At 36.5% G+C, this 24,453-nt stretch overlaps 1 protein-coding gene across 6 annotated transcripts in view; it reads left to right on the top strand.

The window, feature by feature from the left end:
- Positions 1-24,453, top strand: part of LOC123546327 (uncharacterized) — a 313,757-nt gene that overhangs the window by 108,701 nt on the left and 180,603 nt on the right. For all 6 annotated transcript variants that reach the window (XM_053551859.1, XM_053551862.1, XM_053551858.1 and 3 more), the window contains exons 42-51: positions 2,230-2,392; positions 8,141-8,286; positions 11,043-11,169; positions 12,992-13,191; positions 14,098-14,233; positions 17,528-17,694; positions 19,188-19,290; positions 20,198-20,325; positions 21,223-21,355; positions 23,508-23,707. In XM_053551859.1, coding sequence (XP_053407834.1) covers positions 2,230-2,392; positions 8,141-8,286; positions 11,043-11,169; positions 12,992-13,191; positions 14,098-14,233; positions 17,528-17,694; positions 19,188-19,290; positions 20,198-20,325; positions 21,223-21,355; positions 23,508-23,707 — 1,503 coding nt within the window. The remainder of the gene's footprint in view (positions 1-2,229; positions 2,393-8,140; positions 8,287-11,042; positions 11,170-12,991; positions 13,192-14,097; positions 14,234-17,527; positions 17,695-19,187; positions 19,291-20,197; positions 20,326-21,222; positions 21,356-23,507; positions 23,708-24,453) is intronic.

Here is a 24,453-nt window from a genome sequence, read left to right as displayed (position 1 = left end):
GACCTAGGCATTTGATCTTTGTTATATAGCATTGCCTTGTGGTCTTCTACCAAAATTGTTCAAATCATTACCCTGGAGTGAAAAGAGGCCCTGCCCTGTGGGGTCTCAAGTTTTACATAGACATATATAATTTTTTTTTTTTTAAATCTTCTTGTCTGAAACTGCAAGGCCTAGGCTTTTGATATTTGGTATGTTTGCATTGCCTTGTGGTCCTCCACCAAAATTATTCAAATTATTACCCTGGGGTGAAAAGAAGCCCTTCACAGGTGGGGGGGTCAGAATTTTATTTTTTATAAAAAAATGTTCTTGTCCTAAAGTTCAAGGCCTAGGCCTTTGATATTTGGTGTGTAGCATTTAGGGCTGGGATGATTTCAAAATTTTGAAACCGGTTAATCATTTGTTTGAAATCGAATCGAACCGCTTAGTCGGCTGCCATATTGAAAATGCTGTTTTCTTTTCTGACGACTGTATCAAGGTACTTCAAGCAGCCGACTTCATTAGAAACTTACCTGCTTTATCGTTTGCAAGCAGTGTGACAATTAATAAGTCAAATTTTGGTGTATTTTATTTTTAAATATATCCCGACATGCGAATCCGAGGCTATTGATTATGTTCAGTTGATGTGCTTTTGTGGAAATATACAGTGGATCTATTTGCTGGGCAAAGAAATATAAAGATACAGTACAACTCGTGATATTTTTTGTTTTGGAGCGATTACCGGTTTTGCAAATTGAAACCAGTTTCACCTAGTAATCGAATTGGATCTGATTAACCGAGTAATCGTCCCAGTCCTAGTAGCATTGCCTAGTGGATTTCTTTCAAGATTGTTCAAATTATACCCCTGGGATGAAAAGAGGCCCCATCCTGGGGGTCACTTGTTATATGAGTTATATAGGAAAAAGTACTTAAAAATTATTAGATCATAGTTCCTAGACTGTTTAATTATAATTACCTGATGACTCTAAGTGATTAGGGGTCAATTGACTGTGACCTTGACCTACTGACCTACTCATATTACTCAGGTGAGCGATTCAGTGTCATCATGACCCTCTTGTTGAAAAATTCTCTGCAGTCTGAATAGCTCTACGGTATCCACAAAATACTGATCTGTTACAGTTACAGTAACTTCTGTACATTATTTTATAATAAGCTAATTTGCAGCAAGAATCTGTTTGGTTGTTGCTGTGAATAATTTTGAAATTAACAATGGCAACTAGCATATGATTGGATTTTGCTGTGAATAATTTTGAAATTGACAATGTCAAGAAGCATATGATTGGATGTTGCTGTTTATAATTTTGAAAATGGCAATTGCAACAAACATATGATAGGTTGTCACTGTGAATAATTTTGAAATTGACAATGGCAAGAAACATATGATCGGGTGTTGCTTCGATTAATTTTGAAATTGACAATGGCAACAGGCATATGATTGGGTGTTGCTGAAAATAATTTTGAAATTGACCAATGCACCAAGCATATGATTGGGTGTTGCTGTGAATAATTTTGAAATTGGCAATGGCAACAAGCATATGATTGGGTGATGCTGAAAATAATTTTGAAATTGACCAATAGCACCAAGCATCTGAATGTCTGTTGCTGTCAATAATTTTGAAATTGGCAATGGCAACAAGCATATGATTGGGTGTTGCTGAAAATAATTTTTAAATTGACCAATAGCACCAAGCATCTGAATGTTTGTTGCTGTCAATAATTTTGAAATTGGCAATGGCAACAAGCATATGGTTGGGTGTTACTGAAAATAATTTTGAAATTGACCAATAGCACCAAGCATCTGAATGTCTGTTGCTGTGAATAATTTTGAAAATGGCAATGGCAACAAGCATATGATTGGGTGTTGCTGAAAATAATTTTGAACTTGACCAATAGCACCAAGCATCTGAATGACTGTTGCTGTGAATAATTTTGAAATTGGCAATGACAAGAAGCATCAGATTGGGTGTGGCTGTGTATAATTTTGAAATTGACAATGGCAACAAGCATATGATTGAGTGTTGCTGTGTATAATTTTGAAATTGGCAATGGCAACAAGCATATGATTGGGTGTTGCTGTGCATACTTTTAAAAAATATCTAATGGCAATAAGCATCTGCTTGGCTGTTGCTGTACATAATTTTGAAATTAGCCAATGGCAAGAAAGCATCCTGTGACTTATCTGTTAGTTCTGAGTTTCCATTGACATTAATATAATTACTGTGTTTATTTCAGTGGAAGCACAAAATGACCTGGACCAAGAATTGACACTTGGCCCTGATTTGTGTACATCAGGAATATTTGTAGAACATGTAGCTCAAAATTGTGTTCAGATTGATGAAGACAATAAATGTTATGGTAGAACTTTGGAACACTTTAATGCATCAGCATCTTGTAGGTAAGCTGGTTTGCATTCAAATCTAAAGGCCGAACAGGATCTACTTACTGTGAAATTATCAATATTCTTGGGGAACTATTTCTCATGAATTTCATGGTTACGGTCATCCATGAAATGAAATCCTAATGTAATGGCATATTTTCTATTTATTCCTGTTAAAAATTTAGAATCTGCCTAGACATGATGCTACAAAATGTTGTTGTTTTTAGCTCCCTGATCACTCACCGTCCAGCGTCCAGCGTCCGACGTCCGTAAACTTTTACTTTAAACGACATCTCCTCATAAACCGCTAGGCCAATTTCATCCAAACTTCACAGGAATGTTCTTTGGGTGAAGCTCTACAAAAATTATTCAAAGAATTGAATTCCATGCAGAACTCTGGTTGCCATGGCAACCGAAAGGAAAAACTTTAAAAATCTTCTGTTCAAAAACCAGAAGCCCTAGAGCTTAGATATTTGGTGTGAAGCATTGCCTAGTGGACCTCTATCAAATTTGTTCAAATCATGACCCCTGGGGTCAAAATTGACCCCGCCCCAGGGGTCACTTGATTTTACATAGGAAAATCTTAAAAAATCTTCTTCTCAAAAACCAGAAGCCCTAGAGCTTAGATATTTGACATGTAGCATTGACTAGTGGACCTCTACTAAAGTTTTTCAAATCATGACCCCGGGGTCAAAATTGATCCCGCCCTAGGGGTCACTTGATTTTACATAGATTTCTATAGGAAAATCTTCAAAAAAATTAAAAAAATAAACCAGAAGGCCAAGAGCTTACCGTAAAAACTCGAATATATCACTCTAGCATGTATATTACGCACCCCCGATCTTGTATCAAAATCTTGGAGAAAATGCTTACATTGGAATATATTATGCACCCAAAATTCAGTCAGAAAACGTTGTTTACAAACTCAATGTATTGATCAGTAATAATTGGCTGGAGATAAAGAAATAGCAATCTGTTTTAATTGCAATTTATTTGGGCATCCTTGAAAGATAATGATTTTAATGATCAAACACCTACAACCTGGAACCGCGAAATTCCTTATTTTGCCTAATTATGAAACTGACACATTATCCGATGCTCCATATTTATTAATTAAGTTTACAAATACAAAAATTTGAACTCGCAATGAAAACCAACATTTACCATATATCACGAGAGGTTCGGTTCCGTACGTGTTTTTAGACCCACCCAATAAAACTCTCTTCAAGAGGAGGTTAAAAAAGCACGGCCCAAAATGTAAACACATGACTTTTGAGAAAATTATCCGATTTTCGCCGATATTTTCGGGTTTTCAAGTTGGGAAAAAGTGTTTGAAGCTCTACCTTAGTGTATATTACGCACCCCTTTGAGAAAATGAAAAAAATCGTAAAAAAACTGCGTAATATATTCGAGTTTTTAAGGTAGATATTTGACATGTAGCATTGCCTAGTGGAACTCTACAAAATTTGTTCAAATCATGACCCCCGGGGTCAAAATTGACTGCGCCCCAGGGGTCACTTCATTTTACATAGGAAAATGTTCAAAAACTTTCTCAAAATAAACCAGAAGGCCTAGATCTTAGATATTTGACATGTAGCATTGCCTAGTAGACTTCTACAAAATTTGTTCAAATCATGACCCCCAGAGTCAAATTGACCCCGCCCCATGGGGTTACTTGATTGTACATAGAAAATTTTTCTAAAACTAAACCAGAAGACCTAGAGCTTAGATATTTGACATGTAGCATTGCCTAGTGGACCTCTACAAAATTTGTTCAAATCTTGCCCCCCCCCAGGGGTTACTTGCTTGTACATAGGGAAATCTTCATAAATTTGCTAAAAATAAACCAGAAGGCCTAGATCTTAGATATTTGATATGTAATATTGCCTAGTAGACTTCTACAAACTTTGTTCAAATCATGACCCCCCCCAGGGTAAAATTGGCCTTGCCCCAGGGGTTACTTGATTGTACATCGGAAAATCTTCTAAAAATTTTTTAAAAATCATCAGTTTGACATTTGAAACATGTAGCTCATATTACTCAGGTGAGCGATCCAGGGTCATCATGACCCTCTTGTTTTTTTACAAAACCCTAAAAATTAATTGATTTTATAGTATTTTCTATGTTAACAGTGAACATAGGTTCTCAGGTGAAAGAACTTTTGAAAGTATTTCAGAAGTAACTTTTTAAGTAGTTTACAATTAACTATTATGTATAGGGAATCTTTAAAGTGTTCCGAGGCTGAAAACTGTTAGAAAAGTAAAATTTAATGCTCATACATTGTATCAGAATGCAAACATTCAATATGTAATTTCTGGTAAAATGCTCATAATATTATGCTCATATGATGACATGTAAACAACTGTAGTCAGTTGAGTATTGTGACCTCTTGAAAGCTCAGCCTTTTGGTGTCATCATAGGAGTGTGAGTAAATTGTCAGATATTGTTAATATGTAGGTCATACCAGGGATTGAATGACATGTGACAACTGAAATGAAATTTACAAGTATGATGGTGGTAAATACATTTACCTCTGCCGTCTGCTCATACGTAGTTTATATTGATATACGTGTATCATATAAAGTCATTTTCCTTCCTAGAAATATTTTTTACGCCAGATAAAAGTTTCATAGATACTCGGGTGTAATAAAATGCTCTCAAATGATTTTAGGTAGTCTGTGTTCACACTGTGTCTTAGATCACAGGAGATTACTCCTTAGACCATTCAAATTTTGTATAATAATGTCCTTTTTAGCTCACCTGTCACAAAGTGACAAGGTGAGCTTTTGTGATCGCGCGGTGTCAGTCGTCCGTCCGTCCGTCACTCCGTCCGTCCGTGCGTCCGTAAACTTTTGCTTGTGACCACTCTAGAGGTCACATTTTTTGTGGGATCTTTATGAAAGTTGGTCAGAATGTTCATCTTGATGATATCTAGATCAAGTTCGAAACTGGGTCATGTGCCATCAAAAACTAGGTCAGTAGGTCTAAAAATAGAAAAACCTTGTGACCTCTCTAGAGGCCATATATTCCAAAAGATCTTCATAAAAATAAGTTAGAATGTTCACCTTGATGATATCTAGGTCAAGTTCGAAACTGGGGCACGTGCCTTCAAAAACTAGGTCAGTAGGTCTAAAAATAGAAAAACCTTGTGACCTCTCTAGAGGCCATATATTTCATGAGATCTTCATGAAAATTGGTCAAAACGTTCACCTTGATGATATCTAGGTCAAGTTCGAAACTGGGTCACGTGCCATGAAAAACTAGGTCAGTAGGTCAAATAATAGAAAAACCTTGTGACCTCTCTAAAGGCCATATTTTTCATGGGATCTGTATGAAACTTGGTCTGAATGTTCATCTTGATGATATCTAGACCAAGTTCGAAACTGGGTCTCGTGCGATCAAAAACTAGGTCAGTAGTTCTAAAAATAGAAAAACCTTGTGACCTCTCTAGAGGCCATATATTTCATGAGATCTTCATGAAAATTGGTCAGAATGTTCACCTTAATGATATCTAGGCCAAGTTCGAAACTGGGTCACGTGCCTTCAAAAACTAGGTCAATAGGTCAAATAATAGAAAAACCTTGTGACCTCTCTAAGAGGCCATATTTTTCATGGGATCTGTATGAAAGTTGGTCTGAATGTTCATCTTGATGATATCTAGGTCAAGTTCGAAACAGGGTCATGTGCAATCAAAAACTAGGTCAGTAGGTCTAAAAATAAAAAAACCTTGTGACCTCTCTAGAGGCCATACTTGTGAATGGATCTCCATAAAAATTGGTCAGAATGTTCATTTTGATGATATCTAGGTCAAGTTTGAAAGTGGGTCACGTGCTATCAAAAAGTAGGTCAGTAGGTCAAATAATGAAAAAACGTTGTGACCTCTCTAGAGGCCATATTTTTCATGGGATCTGAATGAAAGTCGGTCTGAATGTTGATCTTGATGATATATAGGTCAGGTTTGAAACTGGGTCAACTGCGATTCAAAACTAGTTCAGTAGGTCTTGAAATAGAAAAACCTTGTGACCTCTCTAGAGGCCATACCCTTGAATGGATCTTCATGAAAATTGGTCAGAATGTTCACCTTGATGATATCTAGGCCAAGTTTGAAATGGGTCACGTGCCTTAAAAAACTAGGTCAGTAGGTCAAATAATAAAAAAACCTTGTGACCTCTCTAGAGGCCATATTTTTCATGAGATCTTCATGAAAACTAGTGAGAATGTTCACCTTGATGATATCTAGGTAAAGTTCAAAACAGGGTCACGTACCTTTGAAAACTAGGTCAATAGGTCAAATAATAGAAAAACCTTGTGACCTCTCTAGAGACCATATTTTTCAATGGATCTTCATGAAAATTGGTCGGCATTTTTATCTTGATAATATCTAGGTCAAGTTCAAATTGGGTCACATGAGCTCAGAAACTAGGTCACTATGTCAAATAATAGAAAAAACGACGTCATACTCAAAACTGGGTCATAGGGGAAGAGGTGAGCGATTCAGGACCATCATGGTCCTCTTGTTCTTCTCAAACACTAGATAATCAGAGCCAAGAAGATCGTTCAGAATATATATGATTTGAATTTAATCAAACTTGCATACAATTTTTGTCACCATAAGATCTCGCTTCCTTTCTTGAACCGGCCAGATCCCTTAATGGGTTCCAAAGTTATGGCCCCTGAAAGGGCCAAAATTAACTATTTTGGCCTTGTCTGTACAATAGCAGCTTCATTTATGATTTGATTTTAACCAAACTTGCACACAACTTGTATCTCCACAAGATCTTGATTCATTTTTTGAACTGGCCAGATTCCTTCATGGGTTCCAGAGTTATGGCCCCTTAAAGGTCCAGAATTGGCTAATTTGGCTTTTGCAGCCATATAGAGACTTCATTTATGGTTTTATTTGATACAAACTTCCAAAATATCTTCAACAACAATAAATCTTGGATTCCATGACCAATCAGATCCAGTCGTAGGTTCCAGAGTTATTTTGATTACCTCCCCTGATTGTAATCAAAATGGATTTATATCAGTAAGTACTTATAGGACTTATTTGAAATTTCATTATTGTCATTAGTTGGACTGAGCCAATCAGGGTAGATAACTATGGACTGATTTTATGTCAAATTACCTCCCTTTATTTCAAATTAAAATGGGTATATCTCCGTAACTAATGAAGATACTGATCTGAAATTTCATTTATGTCAACAGATTTATCTGGCAGATCCTTCTTTTGTTCACTTACAATAATTTTTTTTTAATTACTTCCCTTTTACGTTACTATAAATAGCTTATTTTTAGTAACTTTTTTATTATTGGCTGTAGGAAAAAATCGAGACCACTTTCCTGTGGTACAACATGGATGGTACCTCCAATTTTTAGGTGTATTTTGACATATCTGTACCTTGTAAGAATTTTTTTTTTCATTTTGGTTAAATTTCTTCCTTTTGTTGTTCCTGTCCTTTGGACTTTGATATTTTTTCTGAGGACCTTCTTGTCCTCAAGTGCAATGATAACAGGTGAGCGATATACGGCCATCATGGCCCTCTTGTTTATATATTATGGTCATCTCCATATTTTCCGCCTTTTTTTTTTTTGGTTGCCTGTAGACAGACCTTTAAGATAAGTACAGTCCAAGAAGAAGTGACAGACTGGAAATGCTTATGATCAGTCAGATGTTATACATGATTTTTATTTTTTTTGATAGAAAATAACAATGGGAATATTAAGTATTGTCTAACCTTTACTTACACGATTTACTCTTTTCAGCTTCCTGACTCATGTTATGGGATGTACAAAACAAAACATCACAAAAGGAATTGGCATAGAATGCAGTCTTGATAACCTAATTAGCACCAAAATGCCAGAGAACTCCACCCTAACAGTGCCAGATTCAGTCAGATCAAACTGTACAAGTAAGCCAGTTATACATTTCTACATTTTGTCACACCAGTGTGAAACTATCATATCTGCTTCTATACCTACTGAGGTAACATTAGACTGTGTAGACTGTAGGGGAGCCTCACTGGTCAGTCAGTGTGTCAGATTTAATTACGGTCCATCCGCCATTTCAGACACAATGAAACATAAATACTACATAGAGCACAGACTGCTGGGGAGCCATGCTAACATTGGGAGGGTTAAAATATATTTTTATTAGCTCACCTGAGCCAAAGGCTCATGGTGAGCTTTTGTGACCGCTCAGTGTCCGTCGTCCATAGTCCGTCGTGTTGTCCGTCGGTCAACATTTTCTAAAAAAATCTTCTTCTTGAAAACCACTGTGCAGAAATACACCAAACTTCACAGGAATGATCATTGGGTAGTCCCCTTTCAAAATTGTTTAAAGAATTTAATTCCATGCAGAACTCTGGTTGCCATGGCAATCGAAAGGAAAATCTTTAAAAATCTTCTTGTCCAAAACCGCAAGGCGTAGAGCCTTGATATTTGGCTTGTGACATCATCTTATGGTCCTCTATCAAGATTGTTCAAATTGTACCCCAGGGGTGAAAAGAGGCCCCACCCTGGGGGTCACAAGTTTTACATAGACTTGTAAAAAAATTAAAAATCTTCTTGTCTAAAACCACAAGACCAAAGCCTTCGATATTTTGTATGTTGCATTGCCTTGTGGTCCTCTACCAAAATTGTTCAAATTATGCTCCTGGGGTAAAAAGAGGCCCTGCCTCGTGGGGTCTCAAGTTTTTCATAGACTTGTATAGGAAAAATACTTCAAAAATCTTCTTACCTGAAACTGCAAGGCCTAGGCTTTGATATTTGGTATGTTGCCTTTCCTAGTGTTTCTCTACCAATTTGTTCAAATTATGTCCCTAGGGTGAAAAGAGGCCCTGCCCTTGGGGTACAAAGTTTAACATAGTCTCATATAGGAAAAAAAATCTTCTTGTCTGAAAGTTCAAAGCCTAGGCCTTTGATATTTGGTATGTATCATTGCCAGGTGAATATCTAACAAGTTTGTTCAAATTATACCCCTGGGGTGAATAGAGGCCCCAAGTGATAAGGAATAACATGAGTGGGACCTTGACCTACTGACTTACTTTCTTTTTTTTTAAGATACATGTACAGTTTTGCACACCGATCTTAAAACTGACTTTCAGTATCCATGAATGTGACCTACTGATCTACATTCTTAATATTTTAGCATCAGTTTGCCATTTGAAACATGTGGCTCATATTACTCAGGTGAGCAATACAGGGTCATCATGACCCTCTTGTATAGAAGATTCTGCCCTTGAGAGGTTAATTTTCCTCTGAAGTAGTTCTGCACATTTGATAAACCAAAAGTAATGGATCAGTTGTCCAGATAATGTAAAATAAAGCCTGAACTTGGCATACAGAAACTAGAATCATGTTATGAATTTATGGCAAACTTGGAGCAAATTTATAAAAACGAAAGTGTTTCTATCTTACTAAATGACTGGTGAAACATAGTAAAGGTTTAATGGCATACACAGTTGAAACTACATCTTAAACTCAATTTTCTTAAATGTCAAGCTATCTGGAAGACATTTTTAAGTTCCGTCTGGTAAACACATACACAGAATATCATCTTAAGTTGATTATTTTGAAGTAAAATACTTGATCTTTTGGAGTTGAGGATACCAAGTTTCAACTGTATTAAGACATACCATTACAAGTTTCAAATTTCATATGTCTGTTGCTTGAGTGCTTTTTATTGCCTCAAAATTGATAGCAAATTGAAAATTGAATATGAAATCACCATTTTATACAATATTACTAGCTTTGACTGCTGTATAGTTTTGACTGTTGACCAGCAAGCCATTCAATATGTGTTTTATTACATGACCTTGGCATTCAGCATTAAAAGGATAGTTCTAGGACTGGTCATGGTCAGACCAGTGTCATTATAATGTGACTGGATGGGGTATCATGCCACTATAAAGTTGGGCATTGTGCCCACTGCTACAAGTAGACAACTGAAATTCTGTTTAAAAAGATGCAAAACAGGAATACATGCACACATATTACATGACACCAGAGATAATTTTTGTAGTTGTAGTTTTAAAGTTTTGATTTATTAGCCAAGTAAGCATGCGTTGGATATAGACTGGTCACATATCACAAACTATAGACTGGTCACATATCACTAACTACAGACTGGTCACATCACAAACTATAGACTGGTCACATATCTCCAACTATAGACTGGTCACATATCTCCAACTATAGACTGGTCACATATCACAAACTATAGACTGGTCACGTATCACAAACTATAGACTGGTCACATCTCACAAATTATAGACTGGTCACATATCACAAACTATAGACAGGTCACATATCACAAACTATAGACTGGTCACGTATCACAAACTATAGACTGGTCACATCTCACAAATTATAGACTGGTCACATATCACAAACTATAGACAGGTCACATATCACAAACTATAGACTGGTCACATCTCACAAATTATAGACTGGTCACATATCACAAACTATAGACTGGTCACATATCTCAAACTATAGACTGGTGGTTTATATAAAGAGTCATGAAGTGAAATACTGCTTGATAAGGCTTTTAACGGAACAAAAACTATTTACATACTGATGATTAGCAAAAACTAGGAAAATATTCTTTAGATGAAATACATAATTTTTAAAATTTGATCATTTGTCGTATGCTTTTTCATTGTAGAGGAAATCGAGAATGATAACTGTGTAAGGGATGCCTTCATGGACAATTTCCATGATGTAATGCACTGTACGAAAGCCAGTTACATCAGCATGAACTTCTATGAGAAACAAGATGGAAAGCACTGCCGGTAATATTCTACATTAAACTTAATTTAATTTCATTAACTTTTCGTAGCTTGCATCAACAGGTCTAGAAACTTGCGTTGACAAGGTAATGATTATTTAAGGTTCATTTTGCAGTTTACATTTTAGATAAAAAAGTCATTCTTTTGAGTTGATATTAAACAACTGCCTTAAGAACAAGGCAGAAGAATGAGTTGCGTATTACAGATCAGATGATTTTCCTCTTCTGTAGAGCCTTTCCTTTGAGTGTGTGAAGTCACAAAGGGTTTGCTTTCTGCTTGCCTATTACTAAATGTATAGAAAGAATGGTATCAGTAGTTTCATAGCTTCGTGCTCAGCATTAAAAGGGAAGCTGACCTCTTTTCCCATACCCTGGTGGTGATGGATATCATCGGCATTGAAATGAGGTGCCGACAATGATTATTATAAGCTGCAAAACTTGTTTTGAAGTCAGTTTAAAATAAAGTAGAATAAACCAACTTTTATTGTAGCAAATTGGCCTTTTTGTAAATAAAAACAGTGGATGTTTATGACAGGTGTCCGCTGAACAGAGGGGATATCTAATACGAGTTTAACTGTATGATTTTGTGTACCAGGTGTAATTTTACTGTGAGATATATTTATGTTCATTGAATGACTATAATCTTATGTTGTCACCTTGACTTTCCGTATATTTGATTAATTAACACTTCCAAGCTATTTATTGCGATCATTTAGGAACACTGTTATATATATACTTCAAGAATGTTGGTGATAGCTAAATAGCAGTAAACATTTCCAGTATTCCCATAATTTTTATGCTCCATGGTGTCAAAGACCCAGGAGGCATTTAGTGTTTGAAGTGTTCATCTGTCTTGTGGGAAGAGCGCTTTTGTCAGCCCAAAACCAGTTGGGTCCTCTTGGCCAGTCTTTGAATACTGTATTATGTTGAGGCCCACATGGTAGATAGGGAAACCCAGTGTGTAGCCTTTAGAAATAAATTTGTTTCTTACTTACTTACTTGTCAGTACTCAACTCCTAGAGATTCATTCCAGTTCAAATGAAACTTGGTATATATCATTAGCATGCACTGAACATTTGCATATTGTCAAGATTTTCATGTCAGGTTCGTTTTTTGAGCTATTGCCCTTTCTTGAACTTTGAAATATTCCAGCTACATCTGTATACTGTGTACACAATTCCTCCCTTAGTTTACATCCAATTCAAATGAAACTTGGTATACAACATCGGTATGAAGTTGACATGCTCATATTATCAGGACTTTCTTGTCTAATTTTTTTTTCAAGCTGTGGCCATTGTTTGGACAGCTACATTAGAACATTATAGTCCCCACGCTTAGCTCCTTAGAGTGCAGATCTCTACAGGATCATGGGATCATGAGGTCTACCCTGGCTGAAGTGTATGTTCTCTGTGACGATTGATTAAAAATTGTGTCTGGACTCATTTGTCCTCCACCGCTAATTTATGCTGGGAAGTTGGTAGTTACTTGTGTAGAACAGGTCAGTTCTGGTACAGAATCAAGGAACACTGGTTAGATTAACTGCTTGCCATTACAGAATTGAAATACTGTTTAAAAAATGGGACTTAACCCAAAATAAACAAAACAAATTAAAACATTATGTACTCAACCCTGCTTTCAGTTTCCATCCAATTCTAACGAAACTTGGTATACAGCGTCAACATCTGGTATAGTAAACATGTGCACCCTGTCATGATTGTATGATGTTAAGTTACGCCTCGTGTTTTAACTAAATAATGTTTTATCAAGCATTTTCATAGGACATATGTCATTCAATGTTGACATCGCTCGATTTTCTTTATTTTCAGAATGTTGAAATATACACTGACGTGTCTGAAGTTCCTAATCCCCACAGAATGTACATTCGAAGAGCCGCTAAATGAGAATGATTCCCTAGACAAACAAATATATCTCGAGTTTGTCAAGTTATTAGAATATATGGAAGTTGAGAGAAATGTTGGAAATTGCTACAATAAATCTCAGCCAAGGCCATTCTCAGAATGTGATGGTAAGAATATATTTTTAGAATGTCTTTCTGTGTGTTTAATGGAACCTAAAAAGTGCATCTGTTAAGTTTTAATAACCCTTATCATGCTTGAAAGGATTGATCCTGCCTTTGCGACCAGTCTTGTTCATGATCAGCTAGCTGGTCTCTGCAGTCTGATCAAGATGTGCATTGTTTCCCATTCATCCAGTATCTTTTGGTAATCATCCCTTTAAATCATTAATTTTGCTTTTCAAATTGAAAGATGGACAAGTTCATCATAGAAATTTGGCATGGTAAGAGTTAAAATACATATGTATAGATTTTTAACCTCAGGTAACCTCATTTAAGAAAAAATAGATTAGTCATTGTTGGGGTCAGTTGGCAACTGGCAGGCTTGTTCGTGTCAGATTCCAGGTTTCCTGTCAATACCTTTTGTTCTGCCTGACATATTGTCACCAAACTTGGTGTGTAGCAAGCCTATATGAAGACCTAGGTTTGAAATGTCAAATGTGGCTGATATGGTTAAGGTAAAAAAAAAATTCTCAAGTCACATTGTTTAATTTCATGGGAATAAAATTTCATGGTTTAGGACAAAACTGCAGTTACTTGGGGATATAAGTTCATGGATTTCAACGTTTGAAGATACAGTACATTGGAAATTTTATGTGTTTGCTGGGATAAATGGTTTGATGCAAACATTAAAACCTTGAAAAATAATTCCCAACCAATATTAATGATTTAAAATTAAGCCCTGTCATAGAAATGGAAACATTCAGTGTATTACATAAATACTTCAATTGAAAAAAGATGTGATTAGTACATCTGTTTATTTTAGGTAACTTGCTTCTAAAAGAAACAGTAATCCAAACATTAAAAGGCATTTTATTTGACACCATCATTTACCTCACTGATTTTTACCTTTTATAGCTCCAGCAGCTTTACCAAGTGAAGGGAATGACTGCTCTGATCCGGACTTTGTAAACGACGTTGTAATTGGACACTGTGCAAAGAGAATTGCTAATCGGACATCGGTTGCTTATGGAAATGAAGCTGCACTTTGCTTGTAAGTTCAGTAATAATGTCATTCTGTTATTATAATACCAGTTTATAAGTAATCAAAAGAAGACATAAAATGTACAACAAGCAGAACTTTGTGTCGTTCATGGCTCTTTGTTGTGATTCCCTCATTTGTGATTAAGGGGCTTGCATCCAGATTTTTTTGGGCAAAGTTTTACAAAATGTAAAAAGTACATTCATTATGTCTCCCCCACCCCCACTGGTATTGTTTTTGCCCTGTTGGTTTGTCTGTCTGTCACACTTCATTTTTGATCAATTACTGGAGAACCATTTTACATAGAACCTTCAAACTTCATAGGGTGATAGGGCTTACTGAGTAGATGACCCGATTGCTTTTTGAGTCAGTCTATTAAAGGTCAAGTGACAGTAGCCTGAACATAGAAAACCTTTTCCGATCAGTTACTTGAGAACCACATAACCAAGAATGTTGAAACTTCATGGGATGATTGAAAATGTGGTGTAAATGACACCAGTTGATTTCGGGGTCACTTGATCATAGGTTAAGGTCACAGGGTACAGAACATTGAAAACCATTTCTGATCAATAACTGTAGAATCATTTGACATAGAACCTTCGACCTTCATAGGGCAATAGGCTTATGGAGTAGATGACCCCTGTTGTTTTTGGGGTCACTCGATCAATGGTCAGGGTCACAGGGGCCTCAACATGGAAAACCATTTCTGATCAGTTACTTGAGAACTTTCACACTTCATTTCCAACCAATAACTGGAGAACCATTGGACCTAGACCCTTCTAACTTAATAGGGTGATACAGCTTACAGAGTAGATGACCCCTTTTGTTCTTTTGTTTTTGGGGTTACTCGCTCAAAGGGCAGGTCACTTGGACCAGAACATGGAAAACAATTTCCAGTAGGCCAGAACATGGAAAACCGTATCAGATCCATAACTTGAGAACCACTTGACCGGATATGCCTAGTAGCTGACCCCGATTGATATTGGAGCCATTCTTTTGGAGGTCAAGGTCACAGGGGCCAGAACATAGAAAACTGTTTCCTATCCATAATTTGAGAACTACTTGATCCAGATCATTGAAACTTTATGGGATGATTGGATACGCAGTTGTAGATGATCCCTATTGCATTTCAGTCACTAAGCCAACCATCAGTTTCTCTTTGAGTTTCACTCCTGTCCCCTATTTACTTTTAGCCTATTACTACTATGCTTTGAGGGAGACATGTGCTTTTATACAAAAGCATCTTCTAGTTTATTAGCTATTTTAATAAAATGTTAAAACTAAGTGGTTCAAGGAGATCTGGGCAGTAATAATAATAGGTGGCCCAGTCCAGTATCTGGAAATTTCTGAGATTCTCTCAAGTGTTTCCCACCTAAGAGTCAAGTACATGTACTTGTTTTTCCCAGGAAAGGTCGCTTCAGGTGTATTGGTCCTTTACACTGTGCATATTAAGGAACAAGACTGTCTATTCACAAAGAGCTAGGCTAAATTAGCCAGACATGCCTTTATTTGAAAGATTTCTCTCTCTCTCTCTAATATGGGGATTTTTGTGCCCCCCATGAGTGGTGGGGGGCATATAGATTTGGTCTTGTCCGTGCGTCCGTCCGTCCATGCATCCATCCGTCCGAAGTTCGTGAAGCGCCTAGCTCAAAAAGTATTTGATATAAATTGATGAAACCTTGCATGAGTCTTTATCATGATATGAACTTGCGCACCTCCTATTTTTCGTCTGGCTCTGCCCCCTATTTTTAGAGTTACGGCCCCTGAAATAGTAAAAAATGTACATTTTCACCTTGTGACATGCCTAGCTCAAAAAGTATTTGATATAGATTCATGAAACCTTGCATGATTCTTAATCATGATATGAACTTGTGCACCTCCTATTTTTCATTTTGGTCTGCCCCCTATTTTTAGAGTTATGGCCCCTGAAATAGTCAAAAATGTACATTTTCACCTTGTTACACACCTAGCTCAAAAAGTATTTAATATAAATGGTTGAAAACTCGCATAAGTCATAATTTTCACCTTGTAACGCGCCTAGCTCAAAAAGTATTTCATATAAATTGATGAAACCTTGCATGAGTCTTTATCATGATATGAACTTGTGCACCTCCTATTTTTTGTCTGGCTCCGCCCCTTGAGTTATGGCCCCTGAAATAGTCAAAAATGCACATTGTCACCTTGTGACGTGCCTAGCTTAAAAAGTATTTCATATAAATTGATTAAACCTTGTATGAGTCTTTATCATGATATAAACTTGCACACCTTTTATTTTTTGGCTGGCTCTACCCCCTATTTTTAAAGTTATGGCCCCTGAAATAGTAAAAAAATGCACATTTTCACCTAATTATGTGCCTAAGCTCAAAAAGTATTTAATGTAAATTCATGAAACCTTGCTTGAGTCTTTATCATGATGTGACCTTTCACACTTGGCATTCTTCTTGAGAATCTTTGCGCTTATTACAGAGTTATGGCCCTTGAAATAGCCAAAATAGTGGATTTTTTGTTTGTGATGCTCTTAGATCAAAAATATATGGCCTTAAGAATAATGAATCCTTTTCACTGCAAACATTTGAATTATTTCCCCTTATTTGTGACAAATGTACCAATGGGGGGCACACCCTGTGTCCTACAGACACATTCTAGTTTCTTGCTCTGTCCCTCTGGTCAAATCAATCTCTTTCTGTACTGGCAGGTGATGAATTTTACACCCTGAGTGGCTGCCTTTGTATATAAAGCACCTTTGAATGTGTTCATCATGAAAAAGGCGTTATGTATATTTTGTATAATGATATATAATGATTGTTTTAATTTATGTAGTTTGTAACATCTGTAGTAAAGCTGCTAAAAGAATCAGTCACACCTTGAAGAATTTGGTGAAGGTTAGAAAGAAATTGATGTTAAACTCATAAAATATAAACATGAAAAAATATTGAATTATGTGGTATTTGTTATGTTATAAAGTTGATACATGTTTCAACATTAATTGATATTGTGAAATTTGAAGACTATCACCATGGTCTTTTTTGGTGAACAGTAGTGTAAGTTCATGTAACAGCAGCATTTCCTGTATATTTGCCCCCCCCCCCCCCCACACACACACCCACAAAAAAAAACAATGAAATACAGAGTTTAGGTTATACATTTAATTGTTTATATTGTTGGTATCTTTGTTTGATTGTTGTTTTTGATACCATTATCATTTGATTCTTATCATCCTTTGCTGTACATATATTTTTACTGTATTATTGACTTATTATTACTATTATTATCATTATCTTCTACTACTTTACAAATAAATTTCAGAGCATATTCGGAACTCCTCAACTGTGGTGTAAATGCTACAAAACTGTTCTTACCAAGGAACGGGGACAAGGAGACATCCTGCTCACGGGCAGAAGTTAACGATGCCTTGCAAGAAAAATCTGATGCAGTTAAAGAAGCTTTGGGTGTGTCCCCCTCAGATTGCCAAGGTAACTACTACTGATATATTACCACTCCCTCACACTTGTATAAAAAGACTACATGTATATCTTAGAAAAAAAACAACAGGGATACTGCATTTTCAAAATTATTACATACTAATTTATAAACTCTGTTAAATTTCAATGGAACCCGAAAAAGCAATTTTTTCCATATTGATGTTCAGATTTCATTTCGGGTGTGTGACGTCATTTGTGACGTCAGTTTCATGTATGATGTTTCGTTTAAAAGTTCTTAAACAACAATATTTTCAGTTTCCCTTAGGTTTCATAACAAATTTAAATCATTTATATAATGATTTGAAGTGTAGATGCCTATGTATTAAAAAGATTTTTAGATTTGCATCGAGAAATATGCACTCGTTTTTTATGCCCCCGAAGGGAGGCATATTAGTTTTCAATTGTCCGTCCGTTAGTTCGTCACAACATTAACTTCACAACGTTAACTTTTTGCATGAAGGCACTTTACTCGCGAACCACTGCACCCAGGACCTTCAAACTTCACATGCTGATAGTACTTATTGAGTACACGACCCCTACTGACTTTGGGGTCACCAGGTCAAAGGTCAAGGTCACCAGGTCAAAGGTCAAGGCGCTGTGGGGGCATTTGTCACCATTAGTGACAGCTCTTGTTTGTGGAATAATATTGCGCTTCTTAAGTTGCACAGTATATCCGCTTCAGAACTTATGCATATTTCTTGAGACAATTCTTATAACCTGTAATTGGTGCACTATGGCGAGTTAGTGACATAGAAAAAGTAGCTTGTATAAATAGCAACTTAGATGACAAGATGACATATAATCCAACTGTTTTATAAAAAACATGCTTTGGACAACTGTACTAATATATCTGATATATCATTGGCTCACCCAGGTTGTACTGTAATAAATATATGTGATATATCATTGGCTCACCCAGGTTGTACTGTAATAAATATATCTGATATATCATTGGCTCACCAAGGTTTAACTGTACTTAATATATCTGATATACCATTAGCCCACCAAGGTTGCACTATACTAAATATATCTGATACATTATTAGCCAACCCAGGTTGCACTATACTAAATACATCTGATATATCATTGGCCCTACCAGGTTGTACTGTACTAAATATATCTGAAACATCATTGGCCCACCAACATCGTAATAATCTAATTATATCTGATATATCATTAGCCTGCCTAGGTTATACTGTACTAAATACTTCTGATACATCATTGGCCCATCCAGTTAGCTCATTGGGTAGATCACACTGCCATGTGGTCATAGCTTTAAATTCTTGGAGAGAGTGTTCAGATTCCAGTGATGACTGGCAGAAATCATTATGTATCTAATGCGAAGAAGTTGAAAGCTGCTTGTGGAGAATAGGTTAGACTTTGTAAGGAATTCATGAAATTTTGTTAGTCTGTCAGTGACTCTTTGTTTAAATGAAAAATGATGTTAATATGATTTCAGTGAATGTTTTCATATGTTTATACAGGTGAATGCTACCTTGACATGGAAGAGACTGTGAATGACTGTGTCAATCTAACACTTGGGCTTGGGCAATATTACGACCACATGGCATGGAAGAGAACATGCAGGTTGGTACCTTTGAATTCAGCTGTTTATCATGCTAATTAAATGTCATGGTTATTTAGCACTAAGCTTTGTTTTGGATGTGAGTTCAGTGTTTATGTTAATTTTTAAAAAAATGGTGGAATGTTTTACTTGTCAACAATATTTGTAAATTTTGGATGAGTTTTAAATTGAATCTTTTTATGTGTACTTTTCTACAACTTTTTTAAAAGGGGAAATTTGTGGTTAGTTTTCTTAGAAAAAAAATAACTTAAAATTGGGCTTCTGAAGATTATCTTTAATTCAGTTTTGAATAGAGCTTTCCAAACAATGCGAAAATGCTATTAATTTCCCACCTTTGAAAAAGAGGGGGTATATTTTCTTGCTTGTTGCCTGTCTGTCTGTCTGTCTGCCTGTTTGTCCTTTAGTGAGTAGACCACTTGGTTTTTCATCAGTAACTGATTATTGATCAATCATATGATGATTCTGTGTGGTCAGTACATGACCCTTATTCTTTTGGGTATCGGTAACCCAAAGGTCAAGGTCCAAGGGACCTCGAGACTGAATACAGTTGCTCAATCACGAAAGAACACTTTGACTTACTGTATGATTGCCTGTGCTCAGTAGATGACTGAGTCTGACCATCGTGGCGAGCGTATATGTTTAATAAATAGCTGTTGTTTATCTAAACTCTTTTTTGAATATGTACAGTAAAACTTGCCAATGAAGACCAACCTTGGGAAATGAAATTATGTTTATAGACAAAATGTCACTCATAACAGGTAAACTTCAGTAATCATGAAGTGAAAACGGTGACCTTTCAAGGAAGGTTCTATAGTTCAAGACTTAATTCAGGTAAATTAAACTTCATTGCAAATAGTTGTAAATATCTATAGAAAATATTTATCGATGTCATTCTGACTTTTGTTTCAGGGCATATCATTATGCTTATCAATGTATAAACCAAGCTAAGCCTGATTGTAATGCGGATTTGAAAAAGATGGCATTGGATACAGCAATTGAAAAGTATGAGGAGCAATACAGATACAAGTATTGTGAAGGTAATAATAGTTTATAATTACAAATATAAGGTTGCATAAACAGGTAAATAAACAGAGAGAAAGTTATTTGCTCCATATTGTGCAGGGGTGTAAAATTCCACTCGCCCGCTCACATTTGCGAGTAAAAGTCTGGATAGGACGAGTGGACCTGGCTGTATACTCGACCGATCTGGCGATTGCTTTTTAAATTGTAACTTTACCGAAGTTCAGCAAGAAATGTTTTGAATTACATCGCAAAAAACGATAACAAACTTTGTGTCGGTAGATGCTTTAAAATTCAATCACTTACCGATAATGATTGCGCGCTAGACTGTGATTATTATTATTATCGATGCAGTTATGACAAGAAAACCATGTACCGTAAGCCACTTCAGATAAACTTATTTATCTGAGTTAATGTTATTATCATCACCGTTTATTTTCCCATACTTTGTCAAAGCATGGCAAACCGACAGCCGTAGTTTATTTGGAGAGCGAACGGGTGGTGATGACAAAAATACAGTGTAAGGTAAAGAAAAATGTCTCCTGTGAAAAGAAAATTTAAGCAGAACGAATATGATTAATCAAAAAGGAAACGTAGTGTACTAGAGAATATTATTTGTCTACTGTGAATTTGTTTGTTGTACATAATACTTCTTTCATAAAAGTATTAAAAATATCATCACGTTAGTTGTAATATTATTAGGGCGAGCGACTGTTCATTAAGGGCGAGTAGGTTTTAGGGGAAATGTTCTTCTTGATGTACAAGCAGACAGTCTGAAATAATGTTCAAAGCGCCGTCTGGTGTTCTCATCCATCCTTAAAAATTTGAGAGCCATGACCATGGCTGCCTGTATGTTATCTAACAACAGCAACAAACAACAATTATGCGAATTAAAAACAATTTTTTTCTTTCAGATCCCAGATATGCGGTGCAATTGGATATGTGCAGTAATTTGACTGACCTCATAGAGGTTTCCGGTTCCTGTGAAATTTATGTTAGATTTCTGGTTAACTCTTCAGTGAATGTTCAGTCTGCTGGACAGTGCAAGTAAGTATTCAAAATGCAAAGTTGCCAACTTTATATTGATTCACCATTATACCCCTGCAAATGAAGTTTGAAGGTGGTATATAGGAGGGGTTTTTTACAGTCTGACGGTCACGGGTTCAGTTGGTCTGTTGGTTGATAAAGAAATGTGGAGCAGACTTCTTGTACATTTCTAAAGGGATTCTGCCCTCTTAGCTCAATAGGGAGAGTCCAGATCTATGAATCGCAGGGTCATGAGTTTGATCATCAGATGGGGCATATGTTCTCTGTGACGTTTTGATAAAAGGCATTGTGTCTGAAATCATTAGCCCTCCTCCTCTCATTCATGTAGGGAAGATGGCAGTTACTTGCTGAGAACAGGTTTGGGCTGGTACAGAATCTAGGAACACTGGTTAGGTCGACTGCCTGGCATTACATGATTGAAATGCTATTGAAAACTGGGTAAAACCTAGAACAAACAAATCTAAAGCGATTCTTATGAAACTTCATACACATGATCGCCATGAATGTAAATGTTCATGACATATTGTTTTCAGGGTTGGTTCTATTTTTATGCCCCCACTTTGGGGGGGGCATATAGATTTGCCCTTGTCCGTCCTTCTGTCCGTCCTTCCGAGAATGTTGTGTCGCGCGTAGCTCCAAAAGTATTTGACCTAGAGTCACCAAAGTTTACAGGAATGTTGGTCAGCATGTGCAGTTGTGCACCTGGGGTTTCGCGTCCAGATTCATTCAGTTGTGTAGGAGTTATGGCCCCTGACTTAGTTAAAAATTGGTCATTTTAATGTTGTGTCGCGCGTAGCTCCAAAAGTATTTGACCTAGAGTCACCAAAGTTTACAGGAAAATTGGTCAGCATGTGCAGTTGTGCACCTGGGATTTTGCGTCCAGATTCATTCAGTCATGTAGGAGTTATGGCCCCTGACTTAGTTAAACATTGGTCATTTTAATGTTGTGTCATGCGTAGCTCCAAAAGTATTTGACCTAGAGTCACCAAAGTTTACAGGAATGTGGGTCAGCATGTGCAGTTGTGCACCTGGGGTTTCGCGTCCGGATTCATTCAGTATTGTAGGAGTTATGGCCCCTGACCTAGAAAAAAATTTGTGTCCTTTGTCATGTAGTGGGGTCATCTGTGTCCCTTGGACACATTTCTAGTTTTTAGAGTAAAATGACCCAAAATGTTTTTCTGACAAGGTGTTATTTCAGGGTATAAATTTCTCCTCCACATTTTGAGCAGATTGTTTTCTGCTGTGTAATCGGAATTCATTTGGGATTAATTTTCATGGTTGCATAAATCCATGAAATTAAGATTGGTAAACAATTAAAAATGCATGAACATAAATTTGAGCCGCACCATGAGAAAACCAACATAGTGCATTTGCGACCAGCATGGATCCAGACCAGCCTGCGCATCCGCGCAGTCTGGTCAGGATCCATGCTGTTCGCTAACGGTTTCTCTAATTGCAATAGGCTTTGAAAGCGAACAGCATGAATCCTGACCAGACTGGGTGGATGCGCAGGCTGGTCTGGATCCATGCTGGTCACAAATACATTATGTTGGTTTTCTCATGGTGCGGCTCATTTTATCTTTAGTTGAAAATATATATCTTTGAAATAGCAGATTTGGCTACAGAATAGAGTTTTGACTGATGTATGGAACTTCATGCTGATGATATTTAATGATTGGACAGCAAATGAACATCATACACTTTCATCACACCTTGAAAAATTCTGCATCTGTTGTGATTATAAACAAGTAGTTCTAAAGATGGATCTAAAAGCTATGTACCCATAACTTTAAAAAAAGTGTCCAATATCTGTATAGCTCTATAAAACCTCTAAAATCTATGTAGCTCAAAAAACTATTCATAGCTTTGTTGCTTTAAAATGGGTACAATATAATATATATATAAAGGTGTAAAAAATGGGATAAAAAACTATGTGGCTGTTAAACAAGTCCAAAAGCTAAGTACATTACAATACTGTACAAATTTAATTATGTAAATAGAGAACATTAGCTATGTATAACTATTTGCTGACATAGTAGCTCTAAAAGATAAGGTTTAAAAGTGGAGCTTTTATGTGTCTCAACTGCAAAATGTTTTTGTTGTCATCACTGAAATTTGCATGCTGTAATGCAAAAACACTTTCTGTTTTCAGAAACCAGACAGACCTGATTGATTGCATGAATAAATCTCTGGAAACATTCATGGGCATACCAGCAGATCCAGAAGAGGAAATATGTGGTTTTGGAACCAGTGAAATAATTGGGAAGGCCTCACTGCTGATTGCTCAAAGGATGTTCAGATATGACAGTCAAGACTTGGGAATGCATTTGGCTACAGTGAAAGCTTGTTTCGGTATGTGTGATTGAGAAGAATAGAATGGGTTTTTTTGAAAAGTTTGTATGTCGTTGTTTGATTCACCATATTTGTCAAAGGGTTTTTTAAAACCCAAGTGGGGCTGTGTGGGTGAAGTGGTTAAGGTCGCTGACTTCAAATCACTTCCCCGTGACTGCTTCGGGTACAAAATCTTGCAGAGCCAACTGGCCTTCTTAACTCAATAGGGAGAGCACAGATCTATGTGTCGTGGGGAAGTGAGTTCCATCTCCAGGCTTGGCTTATGTTCTCTGTTTTGATTTGATAAAAGACATTTCATCTCAAAAAATTCGTCCTCCACCTCTGATTCATGATGTGAAGTTGGCAGTTACTTGCAGAGAACAGGTTTTTGCTTGTAAAGAACCCAGGAACACTGGTTAGGATAACTGCCCGCTGTTACATAACTGAAATACTTGGAAAAACAACGTTAAACCTAAAACAAACAAACAAACAAAATCTGAACCTTACATGGAGTGTAGAACTCGTCAGATAAGAAAGCCATCTAGTTGGATGGTAGAAGGTACGTGATCATACCTAGGTGCCCACACATGCCTGAAATAATGCTTGCAGAGGAACCCAGGGTTTTGCTTCACTTCAAAAGTTGCATAGTCATCATATGACCTATATTTGTGAAGGTGTGATGTTAAACACAGTAAAAACAACAACAAAAAAATAATTTTTAGTATTTATTTTTCAATACTGAAAGTTATACATAATTTCTGAAGGTT

Source organism: Mercenaria mercenaria, chromosome 9 (assembly GCF_021730395.1).
Source record: "Mercenaria mercenaria strain notata chromosome 9, MADL_Memer_1, whole genome shotgun sequence".
NCBI lineage: Eukaryota > Metazoa > Mollusca > Bivalvia > Venerida > Veneridae > Mercenaria > Mercenaria mercenaria.
Note: the sequence above shows the minus strand (reverse complement) of the source record. Positions and strands in the feature narration are given on the sequence as shown.